This window comes from Mus caroli, chromosome 3 (genome assembly GCF_900094665.2).
Source record: "Mus caroli chromosome 3, CAROLI_EIJ_v1.1, whole genome shotgun sequence".
Lineage (NCBI taxonomy): Eukaryota > Metazoa > Chordata > Mammalia > Rodentia > Muridae > Mus > Mus caroli.
Genome location: NC_034572.1, coordinates 25,041,279 through 25,055,292, shown reverse-complemented (window position 1 = coordinate 25,055,292; position 14,014 = coordinate 25,041,279). Strand labels below are relative to the sequence as shown.

The following is a 14,014-nucleotide window of genomic DNA, read 5'->3' as shown; positions in this document are numbered from 1 at the left end:
CAGGAGTGCTAAGCTTTACAAAGGTGTGGCTTGCTAGGTGCTTTGAGGAATTCAAGGATGGAAAAATTCATTTCTAAACATATGTAGATTATAGGTAACACAGCAAACTCACATTATGAAATTTTGTTTGTATACTAGCTAGGATTTGGAAATGTCTTGTAAACTCCTTGAGAGATTTTTTTTCCAACAAGGAGATTATTTTCTTCTCTTAGTTAATAAAACAGAAATTACCATTTCCTTTGATAAAAATAAAAATAAAGGGGAATATGTTTATGAAAATAGGAGAAAATCTAAAGCTGCCCTGGTGCATCCTGCCTTTTGTTAACGTTTGCTCATGTCTGTCTTTCCTGCCACCTGTGCCTGCTCTTTGAAGATATTCTACCGCGTAGTCGCAGACATTGCGCCTGGGGAAGAGCTCTTGCTGTTCATGAAGAGTGAAGAGGACCCGCACGAACCCATGGCGCCTGACATCCACGGTGAGTGCTGAGTGCCAGGCGCAGTGGCTTCAAGAGCAGCATGTCAAAGAGGGTCCTTCGCACCTGTGGTTTCTTCATTTACTTCCTTGGCTGCACAGTGCCGTTTTGGCAGACATGTTTATCTCAGAATGGGTATTTTCTGGAGTTGACATGTGGCTACATTGATGGAGAAAGCAGTTAGCTGAGGGTCTAAGCTGAAGTATACATAATAAAAAACCTGAAAGCTTGATCAAATGCATCACTTTAAGTTTGGTTACAATTTCCTCTGTAAGAATCCTTCCACTCTTTCTAAAGAGTTTGTTGTTTAGTGCGTGAGTGTTCTGGCTGAATGGTTGTATGCGCACAATGTACACGCAGTGCCTACAGAAGCCAGAAGGGGGCGTCAGATCCCATTAGCTTGAGTGATACACGATTTTGAACCACCATGTGGGTGCTAGAAATTGAGCCTAGGTCCTCTGCAAGAGCATCAGGTGCTTTTAACCACCGACCATCTTTCCAACCTTCTCTTTTCACTTCTTGAGAGTCACCGTAAGTAGCCAGGCTTGGATCTTTCTTCAAATACCAACTGTCTCTCCCATGTATATTTCTATTACTGGGAAAGTGTCTCTGTGAGAGCAAAATCTTAATTGCTTGTGTGTCATTGAGGTGAGTTGTTTTCTTTTCCTTCCAATTCCTGTCTCCTAATATAATGTGATTTGGTTCAACACTGTATGTTGAGCCAAAAATACTTGAGTTAGAGGCCAGTCTCTAGGGAGACCTTTAGCTTTCAAACCTAGTTATTTTAACTCAAGCGGCATCCCCTGTAGTTGGGCTCCATTTTGTTTGTAAAGTATTATGGTGATTTGGGAATGTCTTTGGGGCATGCATTTCCCTTTTGGAATTCTGACATTGAAATTGCTTTTAGAAATCTAGACTTCCTGGTCAACCTGGTAGAGTTTGAGCCTGAATGGGGAGTCTGACCTTTTTAGACAGTACAGCATGCTTAATGCTATGGGCTCCTCTGGTGTCCCATGTCATTTGTACATGGTCATTGAGTTCTAGGTGTTTCAGGTCCAAATAGAAGTGCTCATTCCATTCTTAAGTGTTTTAAGATACTCATTAAAGCATAAAGTATTCTTGGGGCTAGAGAGATAGCTTACCTTGTAAGTTTGTAGGCCTGAGTTTGATCTCCAGAACCCATCTAACAAAATCCAAGAGTGGTAGCAGGCAGTCTCAGTGCTTATGAGGTGGACACATGTGTGGCTTTGGGACATTGACTGGCTTGCCTAGCTAACCTAATGAGTTCCAGGGCAGGCACACACACACACACACACACACACACACACACACACACACACACAGAGGCACACCCACTCACACCCACACATATCCTTGAACCATTGGCTGTATGTTGTTTCAATGTATCAGGCTGTTCTGAAACATATAACCAAATACTGAATGTTTAAGTGGTTACTTGGAGTTTTTACTTCTAGACAAAATAAATTTAAAGCATATGCATTCTTTATGCAGGATATGATGCATTTTGCATATATTATCCTATTTAACCTTTTACATGCAGATTAAAATTTCTGAGTGAGGAATTTAACCGATGGAGAAACTGAGGCTAAGGCAATGTAGGTTTATCTAGGAAGACCACATGTCTAGCATGTAGAGTTGGCCTCCAGGGTCCTTGCTGTCTAATATTGGGCTTTTTCTATGCATTTTAAAGCCTGGAAGTTTTGTTTCTTTATGGGCTCCTGATTGAGATTGGAAGCCAAGATCTTGAGTGTATAAGACAGCGTTATAAACTGTAGGAAAAAGTTTCTTTGGTTGCTCCTGTTGAGATTTCTGTCTCTAAGGCAGAGGAGATTGACTGTAGAGTGCACGCACCCTTGTGACTGTGCATCCAATCAGATGATGCTACCTGAGCCCTTTGCCATTGTACCCTTGTACCCTTGTTAATGGTGTCATTTAAGCTAAGTCCATGTCACAGTGGATTATGGTAGTAGGCTCTTGGTAGTTTTCCTGTTAGATCTGCCCCACTGTAGATGGGTGAATTCTTCTACAAAGCAAACCTGAACATATCCCTGCTCCCAACTTCCAGTGATGTTCTGTTCCTTTCTTAACATGACCATCCATGTCCTTCTGTCCCTTCACTTCCTTCCTTCCTTCCATGTGCCTTAAATCCCTGGCATACTTGGGTACAGGTTTACCCCTCTGTGAGTCACATGTGTGAGTCCCTCTATCCATCCCACCTGGCTGAGTGTTACCCATGAAAGCCCTTTGTGAGTCAGTTTCTCCAGCTTAGCTGAGTTATGCAGTTCCCCATTGCTCCCGTGTGTTCATTTGTCTTGGCATTGCAGCTATACATGTCCCTCTGAGTTCCTGCACACGCATTCTCTAGCAAAGCTTATGGCAACTCAGTAGGTAATTACAATGTTTTCCCCCAAACACTTAGTCAATTAATAACTGAAGAATAACGTCTTCCTTGGTTATGGGTCTACAAAACAGTTTGTGTGTCATGGTGTTACTATGGGTGTTTTTAGGCATCACGAGGTATACACAATACCTCTTGGGTCATACCTGTGGACTTTTGTGTGGGCTCTCAGCCATTGAGTAGAGAGAGTAGGAACAGTGCTCTTTCTAACCAACTTCATTAAGCTCATTGTATTTTCAACTATTACCGCCTATGTACTCTACTGATTTAAAGTATAAATTCATGTTTGCTATCTAACAAAGCTATGCCAATTATCGCTGGCCCCTGAGAAATATAAATTAGCCTCAAAGAGTTCTGGAAACACCTTGTGCTCCACTCCAGGTAATTGATGGTTTACTAACAATGATGGGCATAATTGTACCTCAGACAGGGCCTCTGTGTCCATGCCTTTGGCTTAGGGAAAAGAAGTGAGTTTGGGTTCTGACCCACCCACGTCTCTTTTGGGTCCATAACTGATTACTTAGTTGCTCTAAGCTTTAGTACTGTCATCTGAAAAAGTGGGTGAAAATCAGGCCTATATATTCTTATACTTAGCTGTTAAGGAATATGAATAACTCCTGGATTGGCTTGAAACTTGAGATTATGATCAGTAAAAGGTAATTACTGCTTCCATTATCCCTGGAACCTACAAAGATCCAGGTGTTAAGTTTTACTTGAAGGGAGGATTACATGGTAGCCTCTGTAGGTGCATTATTCTCCCAGACATCTTATGGGCTCCTTTGCATTCCTTATTTTTACTTTCCTCGTTAACTTGGAGAAATGCTGGTCAAAGCTTTCAGGGTTGGGAGATGGCTCAGTGGGTAAAGTGTTTGCTGTCCAAGCCTGAGGACGTGAGTCTGAATCCTCAGCATCCATGTAAAAGCAAGCATGGCTGTGCACAGCAGTAACCCCATTGAAAGGAGGGACAGAGGCAGGGATGTTCCCAGGGTATCGAAATGGTGAGTCTAGGTTCAGTGAGAGGCTCTGTTTTAGAAAAAATACAGTGAGGAGTAGAGTAAGACACACTATAGCAACCTCTATGTGTGCACACATGTATGGGTGGGTCCACTGTCATACAGTCTCTGTCTCTGTCTCTGTCTCTGTCTCTGTCTCTGTCTCTCTCTCTCTCAGCAAACTATGGGTTGTGTTTTGTGTAACTCCATAAGGTTATGGTGAGGAGGAGTTTTTGATCTCACCTTGCTAGCTAAAGATCCTTGCACTGTCTCTACAGAAGAACGGCAGCACCGCTGTGAGGACTGTGACCAGCTCTTTGAATCCAAGGCAGAGCTAGCTGATCACCAGAAGTTCCCATGCAGCACGCCTCACTCGGCCTTCTCCATGGTGGAGGAGGACTTGCAACAAAACCTGGAGAGTGAGAGCGATCTCCGAGAGATCCATGGCAACCAGGACTGTAAGGAATGTGACCGAGTTTTCCCCGATCTGCAAAGGTTAGAGAAGACATGGTGAATGTGGGTGTGTGCTCTGCAGCAAAGTGTTATGCTGGAGTTTGACAAGTTTGCTCGGGGGAAGACTAGAGCTTCAAAATAACTGGCCAGATGTGCTGGTGGCATGCTTGGGAATCATTGCTTCCTTAAAAAGCCTTGTCCTTAAGATACTTACAGTGAACCTGGATCATTTTTGTCAATCAGAAAATATTCCATCCCTTCCCTTTCCTTCCCTTCCCTCCCCATCCCTTCTCTTTCTTCATCTTTCTTTTCCTCCCCTTCTCTCCCCACTCCCCCTTTCCCTTCCCCTTCTCATTTTCCTCCTAAACCTAGGGATCAAACCTAGGGAGCCTTGACTGTATAAGACATCAATATGTTATTGTGCTATATTGCTAGTCTATAGATACTATGATTTAAGCAGGGTTATAGTGAACTCAAGTCTTAACTTTACAGGGAATTATGACTTTGAGGAAAAAAAACAGAATCAGAAGAAAAAAAATGTCAAGAAAAAAATGTAGTGATATGTCAAGACTAGTAAGGCTACTTCTACTTCACATAAATAGTAAGGTGACCTCTACCTCATTTAAATAGCAAGGCTACCTCAATGTCATTTAAATAGTAAAGCTACTTCTATCTCATTTAAAGGGCTAAAATTCTAGATCTCAGGCTCACTTTCAGAGATAACTTTTGACAGATCCATATAGGTCACAGATTTAATTCAAATCATCCATCAAATTGCATATCCACAAAAGAACCAGACTATGTTCATGTTCCCAGTGTAGCATTTTCTAAAGGGAAGAACAGCACTGTAGGGATCTAAAGGAAGCAATGCTTTAATATTTAAGAAGATGAAAATCAGATCTCAGCAGTGTATTTGCTTTGCATAGCCTTTTGAATTTAGTTCCTGAATGTTCTTTATTTGACTGAAGGAAACTCTAGCACTAGAGCCTCCCCTTTGTAAACTATGTTGATAATTATGCTACAAAGTGCAACTTTATGTTCAGAGATGTCAATAGGTTTTCTTTTTGTTTATTTCTACCGAATGCCTTTCATTTTTGGTTTGCAAAAGGGTTTTAATAACTGTGTTCATTACTTTTTTTAAAATATGGAAATGATCTTTGGAGGACATAATTAGGCTTTTCAAGTGAAGCCATTGCATTGTGTTTCTATGGGGATGCTGGTGTGTCAAATGGCCTTGTTCTAGAAACAGCCCCCACTGCACCTCATCCTTTCCTTCCTTCTTTCCTTCCTTCCTTCCTTCCTGGATACTTTTCCTCTTTTCCTTTACTTCCTCTTACTGCCCTGACTTCTTTTTCTTCTCCTGGATCATGCAAATGTCACTGAGTTGAAGGCAAGGATGACTAAGAAACATTGAAGTGTAACCACTTCCTCATCAAGGCTGAGTCAGATGACGCATCTCTAGCTTTGAAAATTCAGGCCCAAGCTTGTTAGTTACCAATGAAACAGGAAAATGGGAAATAAGAGGGTTTCCCTAATACCCTTTACACTCACCTCTATAGATGTAAATCTACAAAGAGTATAATTCAATAAATTCCCTATATATGTCTAGTAAAATGTAAATTTATAGTGAAAATTATATAATGTCTTTTAAATGTAAACATGCCCCTATATTATAAAAAATAAAATGAAACCAGAAAATGCCAGTAGATACAAATCCACAGAAAGAAATGCTATCTCTAGTGCCAGAAATAAATTATTTCACTTTGATTTTTTTTACAAGAACAATGGATTATATTACTGTATACAAAATACTAGATTCTCACTTCCTTTGGGAAGTGGATAGCAACCATTCCTAGGAAGAGCCTTCTGGATCTATTCAACCACTGGCAAAAGCCCCAGGAAGCTCCACTTCATGATGAAGGCAATTGTCAGTTAATCATTGGGTGGACCCAGTACAGAATCCTCAAACTTAACATCTGGAAGCTCAACCAGACAAGTAGAGCATACCATCAAGCAGTTAGGTACCGCTCTCCAAGTGTGGAAGGCGGTCATGCATCCTATAGTATAGTCTTAACCCAAATTCACATTTTTGGGTATTTCCTTCTTCATTGAATGCTGCCATTGTTGCTGATATTGTCATGAGAAGACAGTTCCATCTTCAATGTGATACAATCTTCTTTCTGCATCCCCCACCTAAAATCTCTGAATTTCCTTTATGGGATTTATTTGTATGTGTGTGTGTGTGTGTGTCTACTTGCAGGAGTTGATTGGTTCTCTCCTTCAATTATGTAGAATGTAATTTAGTATCCTTGGCCCCTCTACCCACTGATCCATCTTTTTGTTCTTAAGAGTTTTTAAGCTAATGCCGAGGTGGGGGCTGCTGACCAAAGCTCCATGAACTCTTAGGTTATATGAAAAGGAGTGAAGACTGAAGACTGGCTAGTGTGCTTCTGTGTCTATGGAAGCAATAGAATTGCGTTTTTGAGAGCTTGTTTTTCTTCCCCACTTTATGTGTGAGCCTGAAGGCTATGAGTGTGTGTGTGTGTGTGTGTGTGTATGTGTGTGTGTGCACATGTTCACATTTATGCATTGCTATGTGTATACATACAGGCGTATGAATGAGGAGGACAGAAGACAGCCTTGACTATCATTCCTTGGAGGCTGTGCACCTATATTTTTCCTTTTTATTCTGAGACAGGGTTTCTCTTTGGCCTGAAGCTTACCAAGTAGGCTACATTGGCTGGGGCCACTGAGCCCACCCAGTGATCTTCTTGTCCTTACCTTCTTTTCTTGAATTACAAGTCTGTGCCACCATGTCAATCTTTTTTACATAGGAGCTAGAAACTGAACTTTGCTCTTCATGTTTTCACTTTACCAACGGAGTTATCTACATGATCCACCCCTACCCATGTTGTTTTGCTGGTTTGCTTTGTTGTTCTTGGCTTTTTGTTTTGTTTGTTTTGTTTGACAATGATGCAGTGATAACACCATGGAATAATATAAACCTTATACTGCACACAAAAAACTAAGAAGGGAATATTCCCTTGCTTTGTCTTCCCTTACTGAGAGCTACATGCTCACAACATGCGCTTGGAACTAGAGCACATCCTTGTAGTTGGAGAGAGAATAAGACCCAGAGCACATGGCAGCCTTCTGCCACTGGGATGCAGGGATCAGGGTTTCACATGCACGTACTAGGATACCTGTTCCCTCCTTGGCTGCTAACAATAATAAAATCTCAGTCACTGTAGAGGCTTCCAAGGATGTTCCTGATACAGCTCATGCTCGCTGCAGCTACTGATATCTCTCCCAGCTCATTCACTAGCATTTCAACTTCTTTAACCAACAGAGAGTTACATGTTTAGATAAAGATAAGGTCTGTCTTTTAATGCCACAATCCCATTCTGCTCTAGTACTGTGTGTTGAAGAAGGTAGCAGCATTTGTGGACAAACAGTGGCACTGGCATCTGGATTGACTCATGAGCCCCCCACCCCCCCAAAAAAAATTCAGATGGCAATATGGATGGGAAGGAGATAATGGAGAAAAATAAGTATGGGAAAGGCATTTTTAATTTATCACAATAGGAGATCAATGCTTTGCTCACTTACCAATTCCATCCACACTGCTAAAGAATGAATATTTCAGGCTGGTCTTCACTGATATTCAAATATCAATCTCACAGAAAAAGGAGACAGCATCAAACACTCACACTTGGCAGTTTTAATAGTGTTTAATTGTAGAATGCTTCAAATAGGCACAAATCAGAGAGAAAGGTGAATTTACAAACACCCCTGTGCTTCAGCATCTTCAGTTACCACAGGAGGCCAGTTCTATTTTGGAGTATTTGAAACAAGGCCTGGACATTATTTCATGGGACTTTTGTTTGTTTGCTTGTTTTGTAATTTCTGCCGGATAAGTCTAGATATGGCTTTAGAAAGTAAAGTCTTTTAATGTGTTGGTTCGATAGAGCCCTTTAAAAAACAAGACTGGAGTTAACAGGTCAGAGTTTAAATGCTAATAGTTAGGGCTTTTAGGACTGTTATATATAGAAGGTCCATGTATGTCAATTGATTGTCAGAATTATGTCTACTTTAATCTAGTGAGCATTCCTCTTGTCAAACCCTTCCACTCTGGCTATCTAGCTCTCCAGCTGTTGGTCTCAGTGCGTTTCTTCCCTGTCAAATTCTGTTGTTTATATGTCCTTGGTAGTGCCTAACACCTTTCTTCTTTCCTTCTTTTATCCATAAAGGTATTATTATTTCTTAAGACTTAATTGGGTTTTAGATGGTTTAACAAAATGGATATTATCACTTATTTATATCAGGAAGTATGCAGTAGATCACCCAAATTCCGTGCACATGAAGAATTCTGGTTTCATCATCCTTTCATCATTTATTATAAGGATTAACTGATTTTATCTAGAAAAACTATTCCTTATTGTCTATTTTGTCTCCCTAAAATAGAATTTACATCACAGGCAAAACATGACATGTTTGTGCATTTCCCCTTACAGTCCGGTTCTGCAGTAAACATCCTATAAGAGTGACCGGCAAGGCTCTGTTTGTGCATTTTTTAAATACTCTTTTTTGTTAAAGAATATTGTCACTGTTACTGGTGCTTAATATGGGCTACCTTTGGATAATGAGCATCTTTAAAATTGGCATCCTAATTTCTTTTGAGGTCATCTGCCCCTTTTTTTGCTCTCTACAATAACAAAATGTTCAGAACGTAGCCTGTGTGCTTTATCAGATTGGAAATGGGCAAAGGCTCTCAGGGGCTTTGGCTACAGTAGGTGAGTGCAGTATACCAGTGTGCCAAGGACAATGTGGTCAATGAACAAAAAAGCCTCAGGTAGCTTTCAACTGCAGCAGTAGCACATTGTCTATATTTTCTTTCCATTGTATCAGTGCAGATTCATGTACAAATGTAGAAAAACAAGAAAGAAAAAAAACATACAACCCAGAACTTTCTAAACTTTAAAACATAGATAAACTATCTTATGAGGACCCTATAATCATGTTTTTCTCCCATTACAAGTCCTAATGCTATATTGATTTAAATTATGTATGTTATTCTTTGTAATTCATGAGTTATCTATCATCTATTTATTATCTATCTACTGATATATCTATCATATCTATCTATTCTATGTGTATCTGTCTATCTGTCTATCATCTATCTATTTATGTATGTATGTATATATGTATGTATCATCTGCTTATGTATGTATGTAAATGTATGTATGTATGTAAGTATGTATCTATCTACTTATCTTCCTTTTTGTTATCATTGCAGTCACCATCATCATTGTCATTGTCATCACCTGTGATTTGTACACATGTATCCCCATGTATCTATCCACACATCGTACCCCTTATCAGGGCCATAATATGAAGTTACTTTCAGTTCTCTTTCCTCTATGATTAAAATACAAATATTTCTGTATCTAGAGGTTACATATATTAGAGAGAATGTCTACCTTATGTTCTTAAGCATTTTATTAATATGATTAATATTTGAATGAAGTAAATAGTAATCAGTGTTGATAATTAAGATCATAGCACAAATCTTAATAGACAGATAACTCTCTCTCATAGTTCCAAATTATCAAATAACCCTTGATAGCTGTGTCAGATTTATTCCAAGCAGGGCTATATCTCTGTAATGGTAGGGCACAGTCTAGGAGAGACAACATGTACTTTTATCTATCTAAGACCATTTCTTCTCTTTCTCCCACTTCTGATTCTTTCTCTCTCAACTCTTTCCTTGCCAGTTGGATTAGTAATTAAGTGGAATTCTGTTTGTGGCCGTATTCCATGTCACCCTGTCTTATTAAATCAACTGTTCTCTTGACAGCTTGGAGAAGCACATGCTGTCACATACTGAGGAGAGGGAATACAAGTGTGATCAGTGTCCCAAGGCATTTAACTGGAAGTCCAATTTAATTCGCCACCAGATGTCACATGACAGTGGAAAGCACTATGAGTGTGAAAACTGTGCCAAGGTACAGTGAATTTGTAGGCTACTCACCTCTCTCTATCCTCTCTCTTAATCCTTCACTTGCTCCACAAGCCTTGAAAGAGGGAACCATAAATACACTCAGATAAGTAGGCTGAATGTCACATGCTAGAAGGCATTAGCACAGGGTATAGAAACACTTAGTGAATATTCTTTTATTTCTGGAAGAGAGGAAGTGAGGCTTAATGGTAAGTTACAGAGCTAGGTGTCAGACATCCTTGGTAAAATCCCAGGGCCGCTACTGACTTACAAGTGCGGACTTGTTTTATAGCCTTGTGGGGAATGAAAATTGTATCCAACATGTACTACTTATTTCTTTTAATAGCAATTTGTGAGGAAAATCACATAAAGCTTCTGAAGGCTTATTCATGAAGAATGGGAGACTCCAACTTTTTAACCGAATCCTTCTTGTAAATCATAGCTTGGTACACACTGAACAGCACAGGGCATCTCTGTCTTAGTAGCCAGTTCTGTACAACACTCAGATGAAATAACAGCTTTGGGCTACAGAGTGGGCTACAACAACGGTCGTTCACAACTTGCATGGTTTTGTTTTGTTTTTTCTTTTCTTTTTTTTCCTCCCTCCCTCCCTCCCTCCCTCCCTTCCTTCCTTCCTTCCTTCCTTCCTTCCTTCCTTCCTTCCTTCTTCCCTCCTATTCTCCCTCCCCTCCCCTTCTCTCTCTTTCTTCCTCTCTCCCTCCCTCCTTTTCTCCCTCTTTCTTTCTTTCTTTCTTTCTTTCTTTCTTTCTTTCTTTCTTTCTTTCTTTCTTTCTTTCTTTCTTTCTTTCTTTCTTTCTTTCCTCCTTTCCTTCTTTCTTCTTCTTTTTCCACAGTGAACACAGAGAAGTCAGGGAATGGTTTTCTTCTATTTCCACAGTTTTTCTCATGGCCGTGGGAACTGGGACACTTGATCCTGCCTTCAAGGATATTTTATTCCTGGATACACTACTGGGTCTCTCATATTTTTATTTACTGAAACATTCAAAGGAAAACTCTAGGTTGCTAGAGACACACAGAAGAAACAATGTGTTTGACTTTAACCTCTGGGGGAAATTATTTAAATTGATTTGGGGTGCTTTCATCAAAATCTTCCAAATCCTGGGTGTAATGTGTCTTTACTTTAAAGGGTACTTTTAATGAAAGCTAGGACTGAACTTAGTCTTTGGCCGTAGTTTCTACAAAGGCCTTCACTATGGCCCGATAGCGCCATTCATTGTGTAGTTTGATAATGGACACTAATGGATACCCTGATGAATGCAGAAAAGTGAATCATTTCTGGTTTCTCCCTTCAAGGGGTTTCTTGCACTTTGGAAATACAGCTTTCATATTGTCCTTGATAAAAACTACAAAAAAGCAAGACAAGGAAAATTCCTCTTTGTGCAGTCACTGGTCTTTCTTATATCTATAAGTGAAGTTTCTGGATTAATCAGTACTCATTTCCTAGCAGGTTTTCACGGACCCTAGCAACCTTCAGCGACACATTCGATCTCAGCATGTCGGTGCCCGGGCTCATGCTTGCCCTGAGTGTGGTAAAACATTTGCCACTTCGTCAGGCCTCAAACAGCACAAGCACATCCACAGCAGTGTGAAGCCCTTTATCTGTAAGTCTTTAAATACCCCAGCCTTCTTTCTGCATCCATCTCTCCTTTAACCCCTCCACCACCACCCCCCCCACACACACACAATCGCGTGGCCACACATGGCCTTTGTGGGTTGGAGAAGTTGCCTTCTTAGCTTTGTTATGGTCCAAAATAGAAGGGCTATTTTATGTTATAAGAAAAATATTTTATAAGCTTATCATTTTGTCTATAATCCTTGGGGTGTTTTCTTTTAGGTGAAATCAGTATCAGGTAAAGAATAGAGTTGTTAAATAAAGAAAGAAAAGTCCTCCTAGGTTGTAGGATTTAATCAAGACAACCAGATTTTCCTCTCACTGTAAATGTTCATAGCTTTGTAAAACAGCCAATTACTGATATCACTAAGCAAGATGATCGCTAGGAACTGGAAAGCCCTGCCTGGCAAGAAGGGTTTATGTTGCTGTGTGTGGATTAGAGTGTATGTGTGTGGGGGGTAAGATGTTCTTTCCTCCTTTGCTGTCTGCTGTTTACATTGCAGATCTCTAGTCTGGGCCACTTGAAAAAGCAAAGTATTTTCCCTTTGATGTGGGACAGGCTCCCTCTCCCATCCACTGCACTCAAGCAGAGTTACAAGCTTCATGCTTTCAGGGGACACCCCCTTTGCCCACCTACTCGGCACACTGTTGGACCCAGCACTTTAATAACACTTTAGTAACTCTTCAAGGCAAGGAGAACTCAACTCATGGTCTTCTGTTTACCAGTGCAGGTCTGTTTCTGGGTTGTGCTGCCATAATTCAGAAGGTAAATCATTTGTTCTCACTTCATCTAGGCAACAGCTCCAGAGCCCTTTGTTCCAGAGCTATGCTGGGTGTGTAAAGACAGGGACAAAGTGAGCTATGCTACCAAAGTCTAAAGTGATTTTGGATCCAGATATGGATGGGATTGTTTGACTCGTTACAGGCACCTGGCAGCACCTCTGAGTTTCTGCTTTGGGAACTCCATGAAAACCAGTCCCCCCCCCCTTTGGTTTGTTTGTTTATTTGGACAAACACTGATGGTTTGCAGTGAGTATCTGAGGTATTGTACTCCTACAGGACTTGTTGGCAAGCCATCTACTCCTCAGTGCCAATGTGGATCTGCCAGAGACTAACTACACCGTTCTTCACCTTGACACAGCCTTCCTTTGTGCTTCCAAGAGCCAGAAGTACTTGTCTTTCCTTCTTCAGGGTACAAGAGTCTGTTTTACTTAGATGTCTGTTCCCTGCGTGGAGTGAAGACAACCAGCAGAGAAACAAAGGGTGCCCTGATCTATCTGGGGAAACTTGGTTGAAACCATGGGAAATTAAGTATACAACAAAAATTAAAAATTTTTGTCTTAGAAAGAAAGAAAGAAAGAAAGAAAGAAAGAAAGAAAGAAAGAAAGAAAGAAGGAAAGAGGAAGGAAGGAAGAAAGAAAGAGAGGAAGGTTGGAAGAAAGTGAGCATTCATGACTTCATGACTCCAGGCCACATTTCACTGCAAGCCAGCTTGGAAGTGCTCTGGGCTTTCTATATTAGTTTATTTCAGGCTCATCAGAAATAAATGCTGGCAAGATTTATGCTTTGGTGAGAAAAGCAGACTAGATCACAAGGAACTCCGATTATTTATCTCATACTTTATCTATTGTTAAAACACGAAAGCATAGGCTCCATCGCTTAGCTCTTGCATCTGCACATTCAATACATGAAGCCTGTTAAAGGAAACAGTTCCACTTAAGTATCAGATTGTCCTTTCTTATTTGGCTTGCATCAGATATTCCCCTTGAATGCATTCTCAGCAATTATTGGTAAATTTAAATAACAGATGACTTTCTTCAAATATCAAATCTGACAGTGAACCATGGCGTAATTACAAATAATAGCCGTGCAATTTCAGAACAAAGGGGTTTATGGCTAGGAGTTGCCATGAGTCTGCAAGGGTGGAGGATCACCTATGGCTGCTATCTGTTTCTCTCCCAAAGGCCACACACCATGATTTGGCCCCACTGGTGTGTTTATGACAACTGTCTCTTATTACAGTGAGCACAGGGTCCCTAGCGCTAA

General features: G+C 40.4%; 1 protein-coding gene across 1 annotated transcript in view; it reads left to right on the top strand.

Moving 5' to 3' along the window:
• Mecom (MDS1 and EVI1 complex locus) overlaps positions 1–14,014 on the top strand; it is a 555,241-nt gene that overhangs the window by 506,153 nt on the left and 35,074 nt on the right. The window contains exons 4-7 of the mRNA XM_021157314.2: positions 374–476; positions 4,163–4,379; positions 10,195–10,342; positions 11,804–11,957. Coding sequence (XP_021012973.1) covers positions 374–476; positions 4,163–4,379; positions 10,195–10,342; positions 11,804–11,957 — 622 coding nt within the window. The remainder of the gene's footprint in view (positions 1–373; positions 477–4,162; positions 4,380–10,194; positions 10,343–11,803; positions 11,958–14,014) is intronic.